Genomic DNA, 27,209 nt, shown 5'->3' with positions numbered 1-27,209 from the left:
AATTTCAAATTTTTATTTATATAAAAGGAATTGCAAGAGATTGATTTCATTTAATGTTTTGGTCAAAGCATTTTGATATCCATGTGATTTTTTAGCTCACCTGAGCCAAAGGCTCAAGTGAGCTTTTCTGATCACAATTTGTCCGTTGTCTGTCGTCTTCGTCGTTGTCGTCGTCGTCGTTGTAAACTTTTCACATTTTCGACTTCTTCTCAAGAACCGCTGGGCCAATTTCAACCAAACTTGCCACAAAGCATCCTTGGGTGAAGGGGATTCAAGTTTGTTCAAATGAAGGGCCAGGCCCTCATTCAAGGGGAGATAATTTGGAATTAATGAAAATTTGATGGTATGTTTTAAAGATCTTCTTCTCAAGAACCACTGAGCCAAGAAAGATGAAACTTATGGGAAAACATCCTCAGGTAGTGTAGATTCAAGTTTGTTCAAATCATGACCCCCGGGGGTAGGGCGGGGCCACAATTGCCGACCAAAGTTTTACATAGAAATATATAGGAAAATTCTTTAAAAATCATCTTCTCAAGAATCACAAAGCCATAATTGGTCATATTTATATGGAAGCATCCTCAGGTAGTGTAGATTCAAGTTTGTTCAAATCATGACCCAGGGGGTAGGGCGGGGCCACAATGGCCGACCAAAGTTTAACATAGAAATATATAGGAAAATTCTTTAAAAATCTTCTTCTCAAGAATCACAAAGCCATAATTGATCATATTTATATAAAAGCATCCTCAGGTAGTGTAGATTCAATTTTGTTCAAATCATGACCCCTGGGGGTAGGGCGGGGCCACAATGGCCGACCAAAGTTTTACATAGAAATATATAGGAAAATTCTTTAAAAATCTTCTTCTCAAGAATAACAAAGCTATAATTGATCATATTTATATGGAAGCATCCTCAGGTAGTGTAGATTCAAGTTTGTTCAAATCATGACCCCCAGTGGTAGGGTGGGGCGACAATGGCCGACCAAAGTTTTACATAGAAATATATAGGAAAATTCTTTAAAAATCTTCTTCTCAAGAATCACAAAGCCATAATTGGTCATATTTATATGGAAGCATCCTCAGGTAGTGTAGATTCAAGTTTGTTCAAATCATGACCCCGGGGGTAGGGCGGGGCCACAATGGCCGACCAAAGTTTTTCATAGACATATACAGGAAAATTCTTTAAAAATCATCTTATCAAGAATAGCAAAGCCAGGATTGGTATTGGGACTACTTTTGGATTTAAATTATTAAATAATAAACCAATTTCTACTTTTTCCTAGCCACAGTGCTCAGGTGAGCGATGTGGCCCATGGGCCTCTTGTTTCTGTTTAAAATTAATTGTCACTTTCTTGTAAGAGTTCTCCACAGGGCTTTCTCTGATTGTGTCAGTTTTGTCAGTTTTCTATAGTTTAACTTATCATCATTGTGTTATTTCTATATAATAGTAAATGTAGTTAGCTGAAATTGTAGTCAGGGTTTGACACATGAAGCACGAGCTGAAGGCAAGTGCACTTGCACTTTGAGTCTATTTCATCATAGTACATCCATATCATAACTCTTTTTCAGTTATTGTTTTGTGTCAAATGATTAAAACTACATTTAAAATAGTTTTAAAAATATTTTGCATAAGCAGCTTAGGCATAGTGAAATCATTAGCATGTTGGACTGACATAGGGTTGTGAGTTTAAGCCTATAGCTTAGCTAGGTAATGACATATTTCTTAAGTTCGATAGCCATACTTTGGCATAGCTTCACTAAAAATTCCACTTATAAGGTACCAATTCATCACACTTCTACTAGAAGCAAGGTTTTGTTAAATCATATTCTTTTAATCTATTAATATAACATGGATAACAAAAAGTAGTACAAGAAACTAAAATGCCCCAGGTTCATAAATACGTGTATACAAAGTGCAGATCGAGCTAGGAGAGACATTCAAAATCGTTGTTTTCACTTGGAAACGAGAGAAAATAGTGAATAGTAAAATTGGCTAATTTGTATGCTGAACAAATTTTCCCTAGAAAATGCAAAGTTTTAAGAATAAACTAACAAGCTATATATCCTTGTGGTTTTGCTATAACACGGTGATTTTTTCACTAACTGACCCTTGGTCATCATCTGTAACTTCTGTCACAAATAGTGGAGCCGAAAGAGCAGCCATATTGGCTTGATTGACAATGCCTGAGGCAATACTAAAATGTCGAAATTGTTGCTGTTTTCTACTTTCTAAAAAGTTGGCTATACAACCTTTGAAAAATCTTAATATTGCTAGTAACACATATATTCCTGGAATTGTAAACATCACCCAGAGAGGGACCACAGAGGCGTAATCTGCACTGTTCTTATTTGATGCTAGGGAAAATCGAATTGCTGCTAACACAATTAAAACGTTCAAACTGGAAGTTTCTAATGCCATGGATTTGCAAAAGGCATCCTTTTGTCGGAATATTTTTCCTGTGATATAGGCTACCGTAAAGCCACATAGAGGTAGAAGGAAAGCCGATAACACTGCATATTCATTAATACGTTCAAAAACGTACATGTTGATATACACACCAAGTGTTATATAAAGTATGGATGCCAGAAGCATCAATGGTTTAATAATCCAAGTTAGTAATGCATCTGCCACGGTTGGCTTAAACCGGTTAATCACAAGTCCAGCTGTATACGCAAAAAATGTTGAAGCCAACCAGATTTCAAAGTTGTATATCGGAATGACTCTGTGGTCTCGGTAGAAGTATTGCCCAAGAACGAAGATCCACAGAGGGGCTGTGCCTGGAAATAAAGAAAATACAACTTATTAATGATAGAAAAGTGTTGGTTTCTGAGTTGTAGGGCTTAGAAGTCCATTTCATTGTTTTGAAATATGAATTAATTTATTTAAATTACTTAATTTAATTGATGGGTTAGTGGATCCAAGGCTATGTTACAATGTGCAATTCGAAACCAGACTAGAAAGATGAAGTGAAGTATTTTAGGAAATTCTGCATCATATGGAACTGTTTTTTCTCTGTTTAAATATATTGAACTAGTGCAAAAACATACTGATATATAGTTCCAGCTCTGAACAAAGGTAATATTATTTGCAAAAAGACCAACCAACATAATAGCTAGATCTCAATTGCAGTTATCTAGTTATGTTCATTTTCATTGATTATCCAATTCTACCAATCACAAAAGTCTTGCACGGGTGAAATCTGTTTTAATTAGCCTGTTAGAAGTGAATATTAGTTTCATATTTATAATCTCTGAACGAATGTAAAAATTGCATGAAGCAGGGACATTATTTGCCTGGGAGGAAGTACAACTATTGATTTGGAGGTCTAGATTTCAGAGTCCGTGTGGTCACAGGGTTACTGTCCAATAAATTCTGGTTACTAGATGGAATAAAAATGAATTGGACTTATGCCCAACATAGCAGACAATATCACATTTTGTTAATTCAGAAATAATTTGCTGATAAATTTATTGGCTATTTTGATTATTGTGAAACAAATAAGGAATACTCCCTCTCTGTACAGTCATTGTAATGAATACTCCCTATGATTTGAACTTGAACTAATACATGAAAAAAAAAAACCCAGTTTATTACTAGTATTATATAGTATTTATTATACAGTGAAGTACAGTACATTGTATACATAACCTGAAATTTTCCCTTCACAGGAGTGTTATAAAAAATACTCCTTGGTTTGTTTAATATACAATAAATAAATAAACAATTCTGATTCCCAAAAAGAGAATAAAACTGCCTATTATTTTCTCTAAAAGCTAGTTTATGTATTGGGAAATCCTTGTTTACAATGTTTTTAATATCACAACTTCTAAGCTATATGACATGAGACTCAGCTGCTCATTATTAACATGATGTCACAGTTTATGACACAGTGTTAAGAAAAGAGCAAAAAAATTCTTATTTTAATGCAGTTCTATAGACCTCAATATTAGAGCCATTGTGTAGCAAAAGAATTCAGTTCAGAAGAGTCCCTCTGAAAATGTGTGAACATCATGACATTTTGGGTCAATTAGCAGACATATTTTTATATGGTGGTGTAATTACAAACCCCCCCAAAAAAGTCATTAAAAAGTCAATAGTATAGCAAGTACCATGCACTTTTTGGTCCTAAATGTTCCAGCAAACAATAGAACCCCACACAATGAGGAAAGTGATTTTTTCCATCCCTCAAGCAAAGTTGACTTAGTGGACACTGAGGTCTATAATTATGTATAAAGTTGTCTGTAGTCTTGTTACCGTGATGGAGTGTGTGTGCAGAACGGAATATCTGATGTCATACTGCGCTCCGAATCCAACATCAAGGAATTAAATTGATGATTATGGAAACCAGAATTGATTAATTGTCCCTGTTACTATATCGGTGTTTTCAATTATATCAAGTCACCATTCTCTTGTTAATTGTATCATGGTATTCTAAATCTTGTTATGTTTAGAGTGTATAAAACAGCGCTCTGTATATTTTTAGGTTTTGATTATTTTTGGGGGAGGGAGGTGGGTAGGTGTCGGTCTCATTCAACAATGATGTGGTGTCTATTTTGGGTGAATTAAAGGCTATCACCCACATACTACACAGTAATGAAGAAGCTAAAACCCTTGATAATTTGAGTAAAATTCAGTCTGAGAGTTTCTGTATTGCTAAGATGACAAAATGTGCTTCAATGGTTTTAGGAAAGGTAATGTGAAATTTACCATACTAAGACATTGTTCATTTTTCTGAATCTATTATTCCAGAGCTATATTTTCTTCTGAAGACATTTAACACTTTTATAATTACAGTATAGAATGGCTTTGATTTAATTTTTGTACAATTGTCTCAAACTACCCTGACCTCTTAACCTTTTGTATAGTTCTGCATGCACTTATTGCACTGTCTTTTGCTACATATCAACTCAAAGTTCATTTCTCAACCTTTGCTAAGTAACTGTGCAATACTTGTATGACCTATGCCTTGTGACTATTTTACTTGGAGAACTTTATTTACCTAACATTGCCACAATGCTGATGAGATTCATGGCTAAGCTTAATGGAAGGTCTGCATCACCAAGAATTACAGCAACATGTCCCAAGCCACCTCCTGGTACACAAGCAACACACAGCAACCCAAATTTTACATCATTGTGAAGTGGCAACATCATGGCAATACCAAAGGCAAGCTGTTGAAAAATAAGAGAAATTTGTACTAGGTGTAGTTCAAAAATAACACTTTTTAGATATAACATATATTCATACATGTTAACCTATTGTGATGAAAAATAGGGAGATTCAGACCTCAAAAGCGGTAGTATTGCGCGTGCGTTGTTTTACGCTTGGATTACCGACATATTTCATGTATTTAGCCTTAAATGAAACCTTCAATAATTAATCTTAAATATCAACTGTAAAGAAGAAGACAGAAACACCTTAAGTTTGACATAAATTGTACAAATTCAAATATTTTTCATGCTCATCAATTTGCTTGGATTGGCTGTTTAACTTAGCATTTTGAAGAGTGATCTTTGCCAATATAGCCTAGAAGCAGTAATTCTGAATGTTCATTCAGTTGTTAAACAAAACAAATGATAACATGGTTTAAACTATATCTAAAACAAGTTCCTATCTTTCGTTATAGAAATCAGATTTCCCGCGATGATCGAAAACGAAAGTAGAGATGTGCCACATGGCTTGGTCAATCGAGTGATTTCTATTGACTTTATTGATAAAATTGTGAGCTTCTGTGCTTTTATAGAAATGCCAAACGTTTTCATCTACTTATTAAAAGCTGTATCTCCTTTTCATGGCAGTGATTTTGACTAAATTTATCGTAACCAATGTAATCACTGGTAATCTTGTGCTGTTGTCATTGGGGTGTCAAATTCGTGCTTGAAATCTATGTACACATCGATACAAAAAAAAACGTTTGTATGCATCAGAGTCAAATCACGCGATATCTAACGAGATTTTATGAGAGTGGCTTCAAAAATGGATACCCAAGCGAACCAAAAATACTTTAGAGGCAACTTTTGTAGAAAAGCGGTAGATTTCTTAAATAAATCGGTAGGCGGGAGATGGAGTGAAAAAGCGGTAGCCTCCCGCCTAAATCGGTAGAGTTAACACATACATGTTAACCTATTGTGATGAAAAATAGGGAGATTCAGACCTCAAAAGCGGTAGTATTGCGCGTGCGTTGTTTTACGCTTGGATTACCGACATATTTCATGTATTTAGCCTTAAATGAAACCTTCAATAATTATATCTTAAATATCAACTGTAAAGAAGAAGACAGAAACACCTTAAGTTTGACATAAATTGTACAAATTCAAATATTTTTCATGCTCATCAATTTGCTTGGATTGGCTGTTTAACTTAGCATTTTGAAGAGTGATCTTTGCCAATATAGCCTAGAAGCAGTAATTCTGAATGTTCATTCAGTTGTTAAACAAAACAAATGATGACATGGTTTAAACTATATCTAAAACAAGTTCCTATCTTTCGTTATAGAAATCAGATTTCCCGCGATGATCGAAAACGAAAGTAGAGATGTGCCACATGGCTTGGTCAATCGAGTGATTTCTATTGACTTTATTGATAAAATTGTGAGCTTCTGTGCTTTTATAGAAATGCCAAACGTTTTCATCTACTTATTAAAAGCTGTATCTCCTTTTCATGGCAGTGATTTTGACTAAATTTATCGTAACCAATGTAATCACTGGTAATCTTGTGCTGTTGTCATTGTCAAATTCGTGCTTGAAATCTATGTACACATCGATACAAAAAAAAGCGTTTGTATGCATCAGAGTCAAATCACGCGATATCTAACGAGATTTTATGAGAGTGGCTTCAAAAATGGATACCCAAGCGAACCAAAAATACTTTAGAGGCAACTTTTGTAGAAAAGCGGTAGATTTCTTAAATAAATCGGTAGGCGGGAGATGGAGTGAAAAGCGGTAGCCTCCCGCCTAAATCGGTAGAGTTAACATGTATGGTTAACATGTATGAATTATATTCCAATTTTTACAGTATTTTTAAAGACATAATATTAGTGATTCAGCGATAGTCGCCGACGATCGAAAAATCGTCGTTGGAAGCTTGGCGATATAGAATAAAAGTTTTCTGAGCATAGCAGATTATTTAAGTATTTATTAATAAGCATATTTTGAAATTTATATACAAATGAGACCAACCATTTATTCCCTGAAATATGAAAAATAGTAAAATACAGGCAGTACCGATAATTCTGTTCAATTCATGAGAATGAATGAGACAAAATCCTAGGCCATAAAAGGCGATATATGAGATGAATTTATTGTGTTATTTAAGACTTCTATTGATAGGACTCTTTATGGAGTGTGTTCCTAGCATTATTGACTACATATATATATGTATTATGAGGGCTGTCGATGAAAAAGGAGCCCCTTGTTTGGTCTGTTCTGTCTAGGAAGTGCTGGTACTTGTTTGGCTTCATGTAATTCTCAGCTTTCATCCATTACAAAATCAATGCACAATGAACAATTTCCACAGCTCCCTTGATCGGGAGATCGGCTAAAAGAATAAATTTGTCCAGTAATGTCTGTCGAACATGTATACAAACTTATTATGTGTACAGTGTCTTTTCCGCGGAGAATATCAGAAAGCTCGTATTAACCTAATTATGGCATTAAGAGAGGTCTGCAGTCAGCGGGAGGTGATATTTATACGATTTGCTTCCACTAGAGGGTAGGAAAAATGTCGCTGACTTCACTGCCAACGGAGCCCACACAATCCAATTAGGTTTTCTTGCGGCCAGAAGCAATCTGACTCTGCTGGACCAAGTGCAGATTTTGTCACCTCTGCGGCTAGCCCTTTCTACTTTGGTCAAGAAAGTGTGTTTTTATTTCTGGTCATAAATCCTGTGGCATGGGTGTATCCCTATTCCAGCAAATTGTGCTTTACCTAGCTTTACACTAATTGTGACCAAAGAATCTTTCTTGTAATACTTAATCAATATCTTCCACAGTCAGTTTGTGTTTTCATTGATTAATTTTCAATAAATCATGGGTTCTTATCATAAATTGAGCATGACTTTTACTGTGTGTTTAGTGCTTTTTGTAATTTTAAGGGTTAATTATGTGTCAAAAGGAATAAATCAGTCTGGCCGGAGTTGGCACCAGGTTATATGGTCCATTGTTTTCCTATACCTGTACCCTAAATTTCATTTATCCTTCCTAGGTAATACATTTCTATATAGGGGTGACTGTCTGTTTGCCTTTCTATCCATATGTATATCTGTTACACTTAAGGATAGTCATTTCTCCTCCACAACCCCCCTTAAACCTATGAATGAAATTTATTAACTTTTTATTATTTAGAAGTACTGTATTGTGCATGTCCTATGTTATCTAAAGGCTCACAGTTCCTTTAGTTTGGCATGGTAATTGTTTCAATTCTAAAGTGATAAAGCCAGGTATTCCACCACGGCAAAAGTATGAGGAAACACATTGGGCTGATGTACAAACTGAATGCAGACAAAACTGTTCTTATTCTTGAGAAAACTTCTGTCAATTAATGTTTTGTTAATTGAGTAACATCTTAAATTTATTACCAATTTACCTTGTTCATCTTCCTGCTTATAATGACATCTAAGTTTATTTGGAGTGGAGACAAGGAAAAGAGGTGTAACTATTGATTTTCATTCAGAAGCAATGTATCAGTATTTTGCCTTTACAAATTACTCACTGTCCTCTGCAGGTCAACATTATAGCTACAAGGTTGTTGAAGCTGTCTTCTAGCTTACTATTGTCTTATGTCTGTCCTTGAGCACCTTCATGCACAGTCGGTATGCACAGTCAATACCCACAAATCAGAATTTTTCAATATATATGTAGTCAAATTTGAATGATAAATTTCTCAATCCAACAACTTTGTTGTAGTAATTCAAAGGTTTTTGAAGATGAATTTTCTAAAACATTTGATTGAAATGTGGAAATTAGGTTTGGGTTTAATTTAAGCTAAAGTGATTAAAGACTTTTTTGATAAGTTTGTAACAGGAGGGGAGAGAATGTATGGCTGGACCGGGAATCGAACCCAGGACCCCTGCATCTCCAGTCAGGTGCTCTACCAACTGAGCTATCCAGGCCGATATCCACGACCCAAACCATTACATCCCTCCCTCCTTAGATGGATTTCCCGTGGAAGACACAACCCAAGTTCTTGTTACCCCCTGGCAGGACTTTCATCTGCAATTCCAGGGGTGGTCAGTGGCACCAAATCTATGAAAAGGAAAGGAGAAAATGCATGGCTGGACCGGGAATCGAATGCAGGACCCTGTATCTCCAGTCAGGTGCTCTACCAACTGAGCTATCCAAGCCAATATTCACGGCCCAAACCATTACAAGTTTTTCAAATTTTTGTCAGAGACTCTATAAGCAAATGTTGTGGTTGTTTGAATTTATTGGGTCCTGAATAACTTTGTCTTCTAGTAAGAATATAATTTTATGTTAAAAAAGTATGAATGCCTTATATTTCAATAATGTGCCTAATTATTAAATGAATATCTAATGCTTTTGATATACCTTTTTATCGAATGCATGGATATTATGGTTACAACCGTGAATGAGCTTTGGTTTCTATAGTATAGTATGTATACTGTCAAAGCAGCAGACCCCCCCCCCCCCCTTACCAGTTCCTACTGGTCTGTCTATGAAGATGAATAGTATGATAATTTTATGTAAAAAAGAGAAATAGAAGAAGCCTATGACATTTTGTATTTATTTGCATGACTTGTGAACAATATATTTGCATTGATTACATTTCAAGACTCAGTCCTCACTAATTGTGATCTAGTTTCTGGATGCTTGTCAACTTTGCATGATAACTTGATGTATTTTGGTGCACTTGAATTCTATTGTGTAACTCTGTTTTTCGTAGGCTCATTGTCTAACTGTAAATAACTCGATTACTTGGAATACATAAAACCTTGGGAGCTGAAACCAAAACATTCCTCTTTCCTTGAAAAGAATGTTCACTTGGTCCCAGAGGAATATAAGACTGAAGACAACAAAATTACATTCTGTTCGTATGATACAATACCATTACGTTTTATGTAAGAACATTTTTTTTTTTCGAAACAAACTCTTCATACGTGTATATATGGATTTGAGTGAACAAAAAATGTTCATTTTGAAGTGGAAAATGTCCTGATTTGAATTTGAGATACAAAATGCTTGTATTTTATCAATCAATAAGTACCTTCCTTAAAGCGTATGTACTACCAACAGCCTGAAAGAAATAAGCCTGCCATTCTATTGATTGGAGAGTTTCTGCTTTGCAATTCTGTTGATCGGACTTTGCCGTGATTTGCTTGATACAGTAAATTTCAGAAAAAAGGGGTTTAATATGCCATAATATCGTAGGAGATTTTGGCAGCTCTTTTTGTATGTATCGGTCCCGCCGCTTTCTTAGTGGTTGGAGTCAGAGACCGCACAGATTAATGAAATTTATTGTTAGATATTGAAACCACTGGTATTATTTAAAGTTATTGTATTATAGGTACTAATGTGAAAAGAAAAATAAAATGTTAATTTGTTTTACAATGAATTGTAACGATTCTTTTTTTTATAAACTAAGTTACCATTACTACTAGGATCATATGATCATATTGAATTTCAAATGGAAATATTGGACCGCTATACAATTTTGAGATTTTCAAAAGAAAATGTTTTTGTCATGAAAGAATTTTTTTCAAAGTGGAACTTCAAAAAAAGTCTAGGTGTCATGTGTTCACAAAAGATGTGACAATTTCTGATTTATATATCAGATATTTTCAATATATTCTGTCAATTTGCACATGATAAAATTTCGTCTAATATGATGAAGTATGTATTATCCCTGTTCTTTTTTAAATCCATGATTAAATTAAGTTAGAGGGAATGCTAAACATGATTTAGACTAGTATATGTCTGTCATTTCCTATTTTTTTAAAAATAATAAAACTTTTCCCTTCAATACATACTGGTCTATTCTATTATACTAATAAGGTTTCAGTCCAATTACAATATTGCCTGGCCTATCTCTCATGAGACTAAACCCACCAGGTTACTTTAAGTAATTTGATTGAACCACACCAACTCCCCAATTAGAAAGAATCCAGGGACTGTGATTTTGTGTAATTAAAACTGGGAACATACATTTATCAAACACCAGGCATCAACCACCACCACACAGTGTATAAATACTCAGTATACTCACCACAGGCAAAATCAGAAACTGGCAACAGAACCCCACCACCAAGGACACTGGGTACTTCAATTGCTTTTTTAAGCTTTCCGTATCTGTCACACATCCAATTCCAAAACTGATTAATATTGCAATAGCTGCTGCAGAACAATTAAAAGCAAAGTCCGAGGGTCTTCCCGCTCTTGTTGTCTGAATGTCATATTCCGCATGTGCTAACGTTTGGTAAGCTCCTTGCTTGACCTTCTCGAAGTCGTTTGTGTCTGTCAATGTTACGGACATCGTGGCATAGCCCATATGCATTGCCAAAACGGTAAAATTATGTTCAGAGTTTAACTGGATGGATTTATAAATGAGCGACGAGGTAGCCGGAAGCTCTGTGGCCATTTTCTCACTTTTCTCCTTCTCTCCATTATAACTGTCTTTAGTTAGAACTAAGCCGACTACTTCACTGTCATGGGTCTGGATTACTACTATAAGATTGATATTGGAAAAGTCTGAGCTATCTTTAGTCTCAGAGAAATTCCCTGACTGGCTTCCCGTGCCGTTGTTGACATATTGGAGAATATTATTGGAAGTGCAGTTGAAATTGACGGTTCGATTAGACGCCACCACTAAGTCATTGATTGAAAGAGGGTTAAAGAAAAAATGGAATGTTTCATTTTGCCATAAAGGGGAGTGAGGTCGGAATGTAACAGAATCAGGATTGGATATGTTATACATGGTATGATTAGACTGCAGTGAGGGAATGAAGTCAGTCAGTGAGGACAGCAAGGTCATGTTGCTGGTGATAGCATTGCTGTTGCTTGTGTTGCTGGTGGTAGTGTTGCTGGTCTCTGGGTAGCTGGAGACATTTGGAGCTATTTGTTGGGAAGCACACTTGAATTGTAATAAAGTGGTAAAAGCCACTACAAAGAGGACCCTGGTGTCGATTATTGGCATTGCCAGAGTGCACAATCACTAAAACCCAATCCGCAGTCTCTTCCTAATGTTACTGGTGTTCTTACATGTAATTTTATTACATTGTATTGACACTTCTGTTGAAAAAAAGAACTTTATTAATTATCAAAGAGAAAATATATCAGTGACTCACTGATTTGTGGGAGTGTATAATTTCTTTTTCATAATGCCTCCATGAATGAAATCAGAAACAAAACACTTTGATCCAGCAGCGAAGCACTATTAAGACCGACACCTGTGAATTAATATTCCTTAATGCACTTGTAGTGAGAGAATAATCCACTTTTTATCCCTGCAGTTTACAAATTTCCTTCACTATATACTATAAAGATGTGTGTGCAGCAGAGCCACTTTATACATAAACCCACCACAGAAGTTGTTACAATATTCCTTCTCAAGCATTCGGAGGTTATATGCACTTCAAAATATACCAGATCCCCACACAATGGAACCACGATTGCTATTATTTTCCAATCATCCTTCAGTAGGATACCTTCCTTCCTTTCAAGTTTTTCTAATAAATGTTTATGAGGTTTTATCATTCACAGTGAATTCCGACACAGAGATCTATAATATTTCTCTGCATTTATATAAACATAGTAATATGGATGTCTTCATTCTTTTCCAAACAGTTGGTACAAGCTTCACCCTTCCACAGTTTCACCGAACTCCTATAAGATTTCTGTGATGTTGGGTTATAATTTCAATCTACATCATGAACTGCAATCGTATTTTTTATATATTACTTACTCTTTCTTGATTCACGGTGTTCAGATTTACATTACTTAATTAGTTTTCCTTCTTTTTTCTCTTGAACGCAATCAATACCTGTCATGCTGCTTCATGATGAAATTTTCAAAGACTGAAAGGGCTAAGAATCAGAAGAGTATGTCAGGTGTGAAATTTTGTTGCCTGGCTGCTCGGTTGACTTTTTGAAAATTGAAATTAAAACTCTCCTCTCTCAGGGTTGCACTTCAGTGGTGGCAGTTCCTTCCATTTTAGACGTGTTGAAAAAAAATCTGAATGTATTGCAAGCCTGAAATTCAATAAATCCACTAGAAATTCAGTAATAAAGTATTGATTTAACTACAAATCCTGGTCACTGATGCCTGTAGATGGAAGTTTGTGTGTCAGTTAATTTTCTACTGGTCAAGGCCATTGTCGGAAACATTCACTGAGAAAATGGGTTTTATCCAGGGTTTGAAAAAAATTCTTCACTCAGAAATTCTGTTTTGAAAATAGCTTGAAATTTCACTGATGTATTTCCATGTACCTAGAAAACACAAAGAAAAGAATTACTCATGCAATAAAGATCAATTATTGATAAGGGTCAAACATCGCAGTATTAATTATTGAATGGATACATTTGATTCAATTCCCCTTCACCCTCACTAATTCTAAGTTTATTCATTGAAGAAGTATTATAATAAACATTTTTGTCAAAATAATGACTTTTAATTGGCAAATAAAGGATGGAACTCTATATATTTTCACCAATTACAGTTCTTTTATACAACTAAGTGATCAACTCCTTTTAAGAATCTAATTATTTAAAAAAAAACATTTTCAGGTTCTTTTAAAAAAATAATAGATTCAACCAGTTGTAACCTCGATTACATCAAGCTAGGAGCATAAACAATTTAAAAAAACATAGTTCATGCAACTGCAAGAGATAAAGTAATAATCAAATCTTTATTCATTTTATTCATCTTTTATGATTATTTTGATTTCATGGGAACAGAGTATAAGAATCTGTTTAATGTAAATGTTTTAAAACTAAATGTGTTTTACTTTACGTATTATATGTTCCCCTATATCTGCTTAAATTGTAATAATTGATAGTACCACAAACATTTAAACTTTAACATATTATATGGGTACATTCTTCTGCAGTTTATATTGATATCATCTGTAAATTAAAATGTGTTTGTTTGCGGTACATGTTCATATTGAATTAAGATTTTTAATAGATATGAAATGCTCAAAGTCTATAGGTTGGGGAAGCAGTTGCAAATCAGTTGTAAAAAAAAAATGTGCATATAAGCATGATAAATTTATGAAGCACTTTGCTCCCGGCTTGATGTACAACAAGTGATCAGCTAGTTCCATTGAATCTCTATAACCTTCATCCTTGATGCATTGCAGGAGTTATTCAAATGTAAAAGTAATTCTGAATCAATTAATTGACCTAATGCAGTACAAAATGTATTGCATCTACTGAAAACAATCATCAATCAATCAAGTACATTAATTGTCAAGTATACAATCATTCACTCTAGGTCACTGTTCTCTTATAGGACAAGGAAAGACAACTCTAATATGTTGTACTCTATAGTGATGCAAGTTACTAAAATGGACAAATTATTTATCCTGTATATTTGATTTTTTTTAAATGTTAAAAAAAATTACAATGATAGATATCTTTATCTGTATTTTTGTTACACAAGCCTTCAGAGTCTATGTACATACCTGTATATATCATTTAATTAAGCCCAGTATTCCAATACACACTTGGGGTCAATAAAAAGTCATATCCGTACCACTTATTCATACAAAAAATAAATTATCTGATATCCAAGTCTTTGAGACTTTCAGTCCAAGACATAGAAATCAGTCAGTACTCTAGCTCTCCCACAGGGACCTATATCACAGACTGACTATTTACCTCGACTGTGGATTTTTTTCTGGCATTGTCGTTTAAGAATCGGCAGTGACAGGATTATTTATTTAAAGGCTTCAAGACAGAATTCTATATAAAGCTGATTGTTCATATTTCAATGACTTTCCTAAGGAGAATATTATTTGACCAAGTTTTCAAAAATGTGTTCCAGCTAGTCAGGAGAAACAGAATAAATATTGTGAAGCTTTCTTTCCAGAATTGTGAAGTTTTAATATATATTTATTTAACCTAAGTTGTAAACATACATTTGTTATCAGGATTTAAACGGATTTTAAAGTGCTACTGTACAATAGACCTGAATTTTAGTTCAAAGCAAATTTTTAGATTTGTATATAAATGGCTGTGTTGGTTCAAATTTCTCCAAGAAATCCGGCCTTCTTCATTGGGAATGGTGTTGGCATCTTGCTGTAGGAATTGGCTTCTTTATATATATAAGCATAAGTGCTGAACTCCTCTGTTCTGCTAATTGTGATCTCTGAGAGCATGATAATTGAAATCACAAAATACAGGGCATCAGTTCTATTGTTAAAGAAAAAAAAATAAGAATTTGTTGACGCAAGTACTCATTCAGCTCTGCACTTGATCTTTGTATAGATTAATTAAAGAATGCATAGAATCTTGTAAGACTCAAATTACAGTAATTTTGTGTGATTTTTTTATTTTTCTCAGTTAAATAAGCAATTGCAGGTCTGAATAAAGTTAAAATTCATACATTGATGTCTTGTTTTACGTATTTTATGATGTAATTTTTCAGATAATTGCTATTTCAAAACATTTCAAGTACATTTTATGAGGGTGTTTGTGGATTCTTAATTGAGGGCTAAACCTATGTGGGACTCCTTACCATTAATATTAACATGTATGAGGTTCAATTCCTTGATCTAGATTTATAAAATTTAATCACATGCAGCTAAGTAGTATACATAAAATCTGACTTAAGACCTTTGTAAATGAAGAGCAAATGCAGTGAATGTTTTTATACCCCCATGCTAGAAAAGTTGGAGGGTATTTAGTGATCGGGTGTCTGTCTGTGTGTCTATACGTCCATCTGTCTTTTTGTTACGCTTTGGGGTACTCATCTCTTATTCCGCAACTCCTCTTATACCAATGAATGAAATTTAATGTGACTTTCACAGAGTCTTTGTTACATAGTGCACCTCTTATTTTATTGTTTGATGTGACACTTATTTCAAGTCTCTCGGAGAAAAACATATGGACCATATGGAAGGTGGGGGGGGGGGGGGGTGTATCATTTAGTGCTCACAGTACCTTCAAGTTCAGTAGTTGTTCAAGGTTATTCCACTAAGGTCAAGGTCAATACTGTAAGCTCAATTTACTACAAATAATTCTTTTACAACAAATTTATTACCATCTTTACTTATTAGTTCTTTTCCAATAAACCTTGGCAAACATAAAATTTACTCATCTTATAGTTCTAATAGTTCTTTAATAGTTAAATCAACCCCTAAGTGATGCATATAGACACTGTGAACACCTCTAGTCTCCAGAGAAATCATTACCTGCTCAGGGAATATCCCCCATCCCTTTCAAAAATTTTATTTGCATTTTTCCTTATGAAAATGCCTCTGCAAGTATAAGGCATATCCCAATAACTGAACTGAATATTTTGTTGTAAAAGTCTTTCTCATAATTACCATAAATATAACCATGTGTACATTTCAGTAGATTTATGACAGCTAGAAATAGGGTTTTGGTTTTTTTTTTCAACATTCAGAAACACTTTAATTATTTAAGGAATAGAGCATGGAAAATACCTTTTTTCTTGCTAAACTAATGAAGATTCAGACATCTCATATTCTCAATATTTTTTTTGAAAATAATGTACCTTCTCATCAATAAGATATATGCCTGCATTCAGAATTTTTCTCTGCTGTTATTTCAGCAAGGTTGTTTGTATTACCAGTAAACAAAGGTGATGAGAAAACCAAGATACTAACAAATCAATAAAAAAAAAAACTGATGTGGTGAGAAAAAAGAATCTTTGATCAGGGAATAGTGGAATTGTGTATCTCGGAGTTAAGAATACCTTCTATAGATTGGGGTAGATCTATATATATTATTATAACAGTAACTTGATCCGAAGGGTCGTATCACTTCGAGTTGACAGGCGCGGATCGTCAGATCAAACGAGACGCGAAGCGTCGAGTTTGATCTGATGATCCGCGCCTGTCAACGAGACGTGATACGGCTCTTCGGATCAAGTTACTGTTATGATGATAAATTTATTATATACCCATTTATAACTAGCTAAATTTGGCAAAATAAAACTTTAGAGACGAATTCTTTAATATTTATCCATTAAACAGAGCGTAATAACAAGGGACTTTTTAACGCACAAGAAAAATAACGTCATTTTTCTGCGTACTACGTCATCAGTTTCAGAGAGTGGTGATATGGATTCAGAAAACAACATGTTGGTGATCCGGAAAATCGGATCACGACGTCACGTGATAGCGTAAATTCAACAGTAAAATTGAGTGATACACATTAGGTATATAATAAATATGTATTTTTATTCTTAGTGCATGTTGGATCAATAAATAGTACAGAAAATTTTCCCAGTACATGTATGATTCGTTTTTGTTTTTGGTATGTGTCCAGAACTGTAAATAGTTTTTATACATATAAATCATTTCATTACGTTTGATTTAATATCCAAAAACAAAATAAGAATCATAAATATAAGTTGTTTCATTTTGAAGTATTATTTACTGTGTTAATTGGATCTTGAGGCATCAACAAATTTAAAGTCAATTAACCAAAAACGAATGTAAATTCATATCATTTATCAGTAATCAATCGAAAAATTAATTAACTCTCCAAATATTGAAAATACAATTAACATGGAAACCTGCTTCATTTTCCTTTTCATTTTATTTTTATCAATAAATGAATACAAAAAAAAAAAGAAAAAAAAAGAAAGAAAGAAAAAGAAAAAAAGAAAATATCTAGAGGTGTGTTATTATAAATTTTCCCCCAATTATATAGTCATCTTCACAAGTGGTGCTGAATCAGAAAGGTAAACATGCTTCAAAGAAAACACTTACCTGACTCCTTGCTCTCAGTGATTTCGTGTTCTTTCTGCATTTCTGCAGATGTGTAGCTAACGGCAGATACACCTCATAGCCATACTACAGTATTTCTCTAATTGATCAAATTTGAATGCGATTTCTAAGCATGATGTTAATGAGCACTGATGGAAATTGATTTCTCGGTGTGTGGATTGGTAATACCTTGTCATATCCTTGCTGAAATGACTTACACTTTAAAGTGCCAGTCTATTTGTCAGACTGTCAGTCCCAAACTTAATAAAGACTTGACTGCAGTGGGAAATAGAATCGGTTAAAACCTATTGTTTTTACAGTGGAAAGGGGGGGGTACATTACTGGAAACTAAATAATCATGGCTGCTTGTACAATGGCATTATCTGATGCAGTTTTGATGCAAGCTAGACCCTCTAAATATTGGTCATAAATGTAATAACCATAATTTTCAATATATTTAATTGAAGTTGCAGGCTTAAATAATCTTTGGTAAAGCCATAGGTATATATCGTACTGTTAGAACTTAAGCATTAATATTGCTCTTTTGGCAGCTATGGCAAATTGTAATATTGTTTGTTGAATGTATATCAGTTTGCTCTGCAGTTTGTAGTGAAAGTACTCTATTGTGATTCATCATTAATTAAAGGAGTTACTGCATGTGGAACATGTCCAGCACAATTATAAATATTTAAGTGATTTTCATGGTCATTGAATTGCTATTATTGGTCTCTGCATCATTTATCATTGTAATATATTATATACATGTATATCCAGTTTAAATGAGGTAGTGAATAAATCTTGCCCCCCCCCTACCTTTAACAGACCTCTGCAATACAACCTCCAAAATATATTCTTCACTGTATTTAAATCAAAAGTAATTTACTTGTTTTAAAAATTGGACATTACACTGACAAGGAAAATGAAAACTATACCAGTCAACCAGTCAAGCAGTTATAATCAAACTTTGCTGTTTTATACAATAACAAGGGGACCCCATGGCTACAATGCTCACCTGAAACACCTTATCCCTCAACCTGGCTCAATTGTAAAATCTTATTATCTTCCTTTGAAGGAGAAAATTGTCATTTGAATGGCAGCGATTATTGATAAGATCTTCGAGTTTTGGTTGGGTGATTTAAAACATACTGATTGGTGTTTTACATGTATTCATCTACATTTTATATTTCTCATTTTCTTTAGCAATCTAGTTTGTCTGATTAAATCTTTTGAAATTAAAACAAATGCAGACATGAACTGTGGTTAGTTTACCATTATGAGCACCTTTATAATAATCAAGAGAACCATGGGCTCTCCTTCCTTTGAACAGTTGAAAAGGGAGTTTTAAAAAGCTTTAAAAGCATTTTTTTCTTTAAAAAATTATATGAAAAAGAGAATCCTACATCAAGAGTTAAGGAATACATGTTGCAAGAATCATAGATTGTAAACATATATTATATTGGGGGATATTCTTAGATATTTAAAAATAGTTCTCCATTTTTATCCATATAGAGAGCAGATGTTTGTGTAATGCATTGATTTCAAAACTGATGCACTATGATTGCATGCTTTTTGAGAGTTTCATATCATTTTAGATCCCATGATGGCCTTTGTTTCTGTTTAAAGAGCATAAAAATCAGTTCATTCTGTAGGCATATTGTCATACACAATAGAGAATTGAAGTTCTTTATGAAGGGATGCTAATGGAAGTAAAACTTTCATTATACTCCTGAAATGAAAAGTGAATTAGTATTGACTATTCAATATTAAATCCTATGGAATTTAGCTTCAAGATTTTTCTCCCCAAGTGGGACAGTTTTGATTTGGTAACATTCAAAGGCAATGCTTACTAGATGCTACCTTTTTTCCAAAATAAGAATGACATTATCAACATGTATCTGTAGAAGAAGACCTGTTAATTAATATGGTGAAAAGTACAATTTTTTTTGGTCACACATCTGGCACAGTGGTTATAGCATTTGCTCTAGTCTTGAAGTAAGGAATGTATCCTTGGGTTGTGGGTTGAAATCCCACTGTGGAATGTGGATCAAGATGGTCAGATGAGACTGTATAAACTAAGGTCCCTTTTATGATACAGTTGGTGCTGCAGAAAAAAACCCTCATGGCTTAAAGGCTCTTTTAGTATATAAGGTCTAAATTTGCAACCCTTCACCAGCAAGTGGTGATTTAAGGAATCACTGTCTAGTTTGGAGAGTATGCCAGGGCATCAACAATAGTGGGAAACATGGGATAATTTGCATAACGGGCGAAGCCCGTTATGCACTCTTTCCCACTATTGTTGATGTCCCTTGCATACTCTCCTAACTAGACAGTGATTCCTTATATTTTCATTTCATTGTGAAATAAAATGGTAGATTTAGACTTTAAAATTGTAGACATAGACTTAAATTACACGAGGATTTCCATGCCAATTTCAGTAATCCTCGCCCAATGACGTCAAACACCTAGGCAGCCGCACGAGATTTACATGCACATTTTGCCTCCTTAGCGTCAGACACAGAGACAGATGCGCACGAGATTTACATGCATTTTAGGCCTTCTTAACTTCTGATCTATCGACCTGCCTGGGCATCAACAATAGGAATCACTGTCTTATAAGTTAGGGAAACATAGGATAATTTGTATAATGGGCGAAGCCCGTTATGCATAAATTATCATGTTTCCCATTATTGTTGATGCCCTGGCATACTATAGGAAGTAGACAGTGATTCCTTATATATCCATTTCATTGTGAAATAAAATTGTAGATTTAGATTTTAAATTTGCAGACATAGATTTGAATTACAAGAGGATTCCCATCCCAGATTCAAAAGTCCTAGCCCACTGACGTCAAACACAATGGCAGCCGAACAAGATTTTCATGCACATTTGGCCTCCTAAGCGTCAGACTCAGAGACAGATGCGCACGAGATTTGCATGCATATTAGGCCTCCTTAGCTCCTGACCTATTGACCTGCCTAATTTACATTCCGGTAGAATTATCAAGAAATAAACTCCCCTAACTTTCAAAGAGTTATCTCAGAGAGAAAAATTAGAAATGGAAATATATCTCAATATGAGTAAGAGTTTCTGGAAAGGACCCTAAACAAGCAAACAAACAAACCATCAGTATAGATAAAAGCATTGAATATATGATAATTATTAAATTAGCATTAAAGTCTTTCTTGACTGACCTTTCAGTTTAATTTTAGATTTCTTGTGTTACAGTAGCTAAATTAGAATGCAGTATGTGGGATTCCACATTGTATGTTGATTTTTCCATGATGTGATGAAAAATTAAATTAAAGGTGGCCACGATAATAATTCCATTTAATGAATTTATAACTTTGCAGTCCTTGCATATTTTTGCTTTATTTGATTACGGTACATTTCACCTGAATTGCAGACCTATAACTCAATCTTTCTCATAGAAGAAGATTCAAGGCCACAGTGACAGGTTCTCATATATTCATTAATTACCACAAAAAACTTTACATGCTCGTTTGTACCATGCAGATAATCAAAAGGTTTCCAACAGCTAGTTATCTTCCATAGTTTTGATTTATCTTTTCATTATCATCTGAAACTCCGTTGCCAAAAAATGTAACTGTTGTCTCATAGCTTAGCAAGCACTTTCTGATTTTTCTTTGCTTATAATCTGTCTATTTCTCCATAATTTTCTTGTCTCTTTTAAGTGCCATGTCTCCCTATAATAACAGACCATGTCTTTTATATCAAATTGATTTCTTTGGTTTTTTGCACACAAGGACAAAGGCTACATTTATTTCTGTCATATGTCCCCTGAAAGTAATTCTTGACCAGACCTGTCCAGAAGATATTTTGTTAAATGGAAGACAATTTGGATGTTTTTCAAATGTATATGTTGTGAATAGCATATTATGAAAATTGTAAAAATAATGAAAGTTCTTCTTAGTTATAAGATGGTCTCTTATATTCATATCATATAAAAGAGAAAGGGTTACAATCATTTTGTGACCTATGTTGTCTCTGCCAGCTAAAAGAATTTTGCTTGGCTATTGCCTAACACAAGCAATGGCAGCAACTGAACAAATCAAAACATGTACCTCAAGTGAGAGTCAGTTCACTGACCGAAAGATTGCCCTATTCTGCCAGTTGTGTCCAAGTATCATAAAATGGCCTGGAAACTGCAGAACTTTGGATTGGAAACATTTTTGTTGATAATAAAGACTTTCAATGTAAAGACAAGAGAGCTGAATCTCAAATATGACCCCAGGGCCTCCCCATGGCAAGTTAAACTGAAATAGTATGCCTGTTGCAAAATGAAGAAGGTGGTACATGTATTGGTTTAGTAATTTGGTGTTTTTAGTACCAAGGGAGACACATATATATACTCAAATAAATGCCATAGAAATACTTCATCTGATTCGGAAAAAAAAAACCATGTACATTTAAGCTTAAATTGGGCTTCATGCAGTTTCAGAGTAGACTTAAGAATATATCCCCTATCTAAGCCATTGAATTAATGTTCATGTCTACATAAATCATAATATTATTTTTATTGAGCTGGACAATCTGATATATATATATATCCCCTATCTAAGCCATTGAATTAATGTTCATGTCTACATAAATCATAATATTATATTTATTGAGCTGGACAATCGGATGATGCTGATAGATTTCTTACTATTGAGTAAAGAGGATAGAATTGGCTATGTTCCTCAGTAATTTCATTTTTTTTCTGGATGGTGAAATGCTTCAGTACTAGAGCAGGAAAAGTTCAATGTAGACAAAATAAATGTCAGCCAGTCGGTTTATAGGGCCATGGTTTTGATTTAGAGAAGAATATACATGTATCTGAAAGTAAAGATATTGGATTAATTTAGAATATTGTCTAGAGATGAAAATTGCCATAAATGTCTTAAATGAATACATGTATACTTGATATTGGCAAACTGATTGTGAAATAGATATTAATTTCTTATGATTTTAGGTAAAGTTAAAACTTAAATTAGTATAGCCATCAATTCCCCATAGCAAACCAAAGAGCAACATCAAGTGAAAAGTAAGAGTTGAATTGAGGGTTTGATTTCATCTAGCTAAATGGTAAACGTAAACAGATGTCCATTCACAAACACTAGAACTTTTTTCAAGAACAATATAGGGTAATTATAAGTTCCTGCAAATTGAAATTCTATATGGTCTTATCCAAATGACATTCTACTTTTATATCTAGTGCATAATTACAAGATTTCAGGAAAAGGTGCAGATCTGACCCATCAGACATTTGAATTCACAACCCAAACCTTTCAATCCTTATGTTTTACCACTTAGCGAAAGAACAGATGAAAGAGAGATATTCACATTTGTAAAAGTGTGTGGTGGAAAAGACATATGGGAATGGTGATAAAGATATTGGGGTTTATTACTCTCTGTTCACATTTACACATATTGCAATAAATTCATAAAATACCCTAGTTACTGTCATTTCTGTCATATGATGATGATATTGTTGCTCTTGTGGAATGGCTGTTAAGTGATTCAATGTGTTGTCATGTGCATAAATATATCTAGATGATACAAACAACTGGAAGTATGTGGTGAAGAGTTTCTTGACTTAGTTTAGGGAAAATAGTAGTCCCTAGTATTGGTGAACCTTTTTTTTTGGGGGGGGGGGGGGGAGAGAGACTATACATGTAGGTTTCCTCTTCATCTGCCTGTCCCTATATGTCTTCTCAACTGCAAGTCAAACTCCATTGGTCAAGAGATCCAAAACAAAAATGCTTTTATCCAAAGAAAGGACTTGTCTCATTGAGTATACCTATTGAATATGAAACACCAAGCATTCAAAAGTAATGGCCAAAATGAAAGTTTCTGATGAGTGGATCAAACTCCAGGGTCAAAGGGTCAAAATTAAGGATAGCCAGGGTATGATCTTGACACAAGAAATATACCAGTACATGTGAAATATAAAAGCTTTATACTAAATGTTCAAGAGCTGTAATGGTCAAGGATAAAGTTTTCAAAAGTGAGTCACACTTGAGGGTCATGGTCAAAGATCAACATAATGTCTTGTCACAATGAATACACAGGTGAAGTTTGAAGGTCATAGCATCAACTGTTCATTTTGCAAAACTGGAATATTTCTAAGGTCAAGACAAAAGGTCAAATATGTTGGTATCAAAGAAAGGTCTTGTCGTAAGAAATGCACATGTGAAACATGAAAGCCCTAGCTCCAACTAGCCAAAAGTTATGGGCAAGTGTAAATTTTTTTTGCAGAAAAAAATAGCTAAACAGACAGACAAACAGATGGACATGACAAGCACTATTTATTCCAAAATCTTGGATTACAGGGGCATAAAAATCTTTTAAAATTTTAAAAACTTGAAAATTCCATTTAACAAAATAAATGGAGAATAGATTGAAGTTGTAATTTTCTAATTGGATACAAACTACAAAAGACTCCTGTCTGTTTATATGAACAACACACTGTTAACTCATTTTGCGCATAAGAAGCCAAGTTTTTATACAAGTAGCAGCAGTGTGCTTCAGTGTATGTTGGCTGTCACTGTGATGAAATCTGCCGACAGACATCAGAAGAGAAATCTTACTCCCACAACTTGCACCAATGACATCAAACATAAACAACCATACATAATATTTACTGCCTGGCCCAAATTCCAAGTTTTTTACTAGCCATATCTGATGATGTGTTTATTAAATTGCACCCATGGATTGAGTTAACCAAAACTGATATCATCTAAGTTTTCTGTAAAATAAGTAAAAAAATATCCATTTTTGCCATTGATTATGCATGCTTAAAGAGATTGGTTTGGCAGATTTGCTCTTTGTGTGAGCCATGACTAAAGTGGTTTAATGGTAACAAATATTGATGCCCATGAAAAGTACAGTAAAACATGCTTCTAGTGAAATTGCTTATAATGGATTGATGCTTACCAGCCAAGTGATTTTCATACCCTTTGACTATACATGTATCCAGTATTGTAAATTTAACAGATGTAATGAATTTCGTTTATAATAAAGCAAAATCATCCACCCCAGACACTTTATTACCCGGTATATAAGCGTGTTTTATTGTAAATGTTAGAAATATAGTATCCACTTCAGTCAAGATCATATATATAAGGTCAAGGGCATATGTTTACAACCTCTAAAGTGTAGAGTATACATTTGTAATATACAGTAAAACTTGGTTATAACGAAGTCAATGGGACCTATGAAATTACTTCGCTATATCCGTAATTCGTTATATCCGTATAAGGAATTCGTTAAATTCATATAGCAGGGGATTCAAGATAACTTCGCTATATCCGTGAATTCGCAATATATGTATTCGTACTATAAACAAGTTTTACTGTAATTTGAACTTTTGAAACTTTTTTTACCTGCTCCATCCAGACTTACTTTTACTACCAGATACATGTAGTCATGTATCATTAAAATGTAGAGGGTTAACAAGTCTACAAAGGTATAATGTGAGTTGATTAACATAGTTATAACTATGCTATAGTAAAAAAAAATATAGCTAGATCACCATAGTTTTATATGCTTCAAGCTGTGTTCTGTAACACACTCACAGAAGCAAAGATCAAGCAACAAAAAACCTTAGGTACGAACATTCTGTCAAAGCTGGCAGTACAAAACATGGAGATTGTAGACAAGTTTTGGATACTTTCTAAATGACTGAATTCTGCGTATCTTTATTTCAGTGATGAGGCTTACCAAGCCCTCCCTGATGCCCTACCATCCTTTGATTAGCGACACCAGGGACCTTCAAGGGGAGCTACTTCATTCAATCCAGACCTCAGACATTTCTCAACCCGATGGGGTTCCATACTTTGGACTGGGAGATTTATTGACTTTGCCTCAAAATTTCGGGTAATTTTATTGTTATCTTTTAAAAGATGAGGATTATAGCACATTTTGAAAAAAAAAGTTTAAGAGAAGAAAAAAAGTTGATTGGTGAAAGGAAAAAAATATATATGTTGGTTACAAAAACGATTAACAAGTCGAGATCTTTTAACCCTCAGGCTCCTACAGTTAATAAGTAACATTCTGGCAGAAGTAAGGAAATTGCCTCACATTTGTAGATGTCGAAAATAATCATTCAAGACATTTGTTAATTAAAAAAAAAAGCTGAGATATTTGGCATATTTTGAAAACAATATAATTTCCAAGACAAGGTAATATTTTAGATTGCTTGATAAAAAAAAAAAAATTGAAAATAGAAAAAATTTGAGGTAGCTGTCTCATCAAATATTTTTTTAATTATTTAAAGAAAAATTTCTTTGATTTGCCATTCTCTGGATGGATTGAAAATTTTGAATATTCAGATCCTTACCTGGCTTGTTATTTGTACAGGAACATTTTCCTAGGAGAGACGTTTTCAAGCTATATCAGTGTTCACAATGACAGCGTACAACAATGCCGAGACATCACTTTAAAGGTATAACCAAACCATCTTCACTTAATATAAAACACATGCCCTCTTCTTATCCAAAGTTTCCAATGCACTTGCTCAGTGAAAATACTGCGGGACATTTTTTTGCCCTATTTATTACCAAGATATGAAAAAGAGCACTCTGCCAGAACGCTGTTAATTTGTAATCTAATGGACTGAGATGCAGATGGTGTCGCCTAAAAATGCATGATACTGTCAGAACTTCAAAAATATATTACTGTCTTTAGGAGATGTAGGAGTCATGTAATCCAGGCTATATCATTTTGTGGTACTTATCTTAGACACAAGTTCATTTTTTTCCCCTGTTGAGCTATTATGCTGAAAGCTCACTGTTAGACTTTGCACTGCTTTTCATTCTTTTATTCCAGAAATTTAAGGAAGTAAATGGGAAGGTTTTTTACTAGGCTACATTTGTTCTCCGTATCTTTCACATGCTGTGGTTAGCTGCTTGGGATGTTCACCTTATCAGTGTTAATTCTTTTTGCTAGAAAGTGACTAAAGTCATTGACAAATGATATTTACCAAGGTTTTGTTTGCTGGTTTTTGAGGTAAAACTGCTCTCCAAAACAACAGAATGCTGGATGTGTAATGCGCACTATCATACTTGACTGTTTTTCTTTGAAAATATATACATATTTTTCGTCAAAGAAAAACACTTTTTGACTTGATTTATAAAATTTTTAAACACATTGTGTTTATCATAGGTAAAGTCTTCTATTATTGGTTTTCCTCAGTCCCATAACTAAATTTTTCATATTTTGATGTCATTAGTTTCTTTAATTTTTTTTTATATTTGTGAAATTTAGCTGATCTAAAGTAAGAATTTTAAAATTGTTCAAGC

The 27,209-nt window shown here is 34.0% G+C and overlaps 2 protein-coding genes across 2 annotated transcripts in view; one reads left to right on the top strand and one right to left on the bottom strand.

Moving 5' to 3' along the window:
• The window catches only part of LOC134244951 (trafficking protein particle complex subunit 13-like), a 48,884-nt gene that overhangs the window by 9,087 nt on the left and 12,588 nt on the right, over positions 1-27,209 (top strand). Inside the window, exons 2-3 of the mRNA XM_062727211.1 lie at positions 25,617-25,785; positions 26,269-26,353. Coding sequence (XP_062583195.1) covers positions 25,617-25,785; positions 26,269-26,353 — 254 coding nt within the window. The remainder of the gene's footprint in view (positions 1-25,616; positions 25,786-26,268; positions 26,354-27,209) is intronic.
• On the bottom strand, positions 1,808-26,331 carry LOC134244940 (sodium/bile acid cotransporter 5-like). Its single transcript, XM_062727202.1, has 4 exons — positions 26,249-26,331; positions 11,218-13,435; positions 4,997-5,168; positions 1,808-2,774 (listed from the first exon to the last, which is right to left on the bottom strand). The coding sequence occupies exons 2-4, from the start codon at positions 12,142-12,144 to the stop codon at positions 2,074-2,076; spliced, it is 1,800 nt and encodes a 599-aa protein (XP_062583186.1). The 5' UTR covers positions 12,145-13,435; positions 26,249-26,331; the 3' UTR covers positions 1,808-2,073.

This window comes from Saccostrea cucullata, unplaced genomic scaffold (genome assembly GCF_032062105.1).
Source record: "Saccostrea cucullata isolate Sc308-1 unplaced genomic scaffold, CSIRO_AGI_Scuc_v1 ctg589, whole genome shotgun sequence".
Classification (NCBI taxonomy): Eukaryota; Metazoa; Mollusca; class Bivalvia; order Ostreida; family Ostreidae; genus Saccostrea; species Saccostrea cuccullata.
Note: the sequence above shows the minus strand (reverse complement) of the source record. Positions and strands in the feature narration are given on the sequence as shown.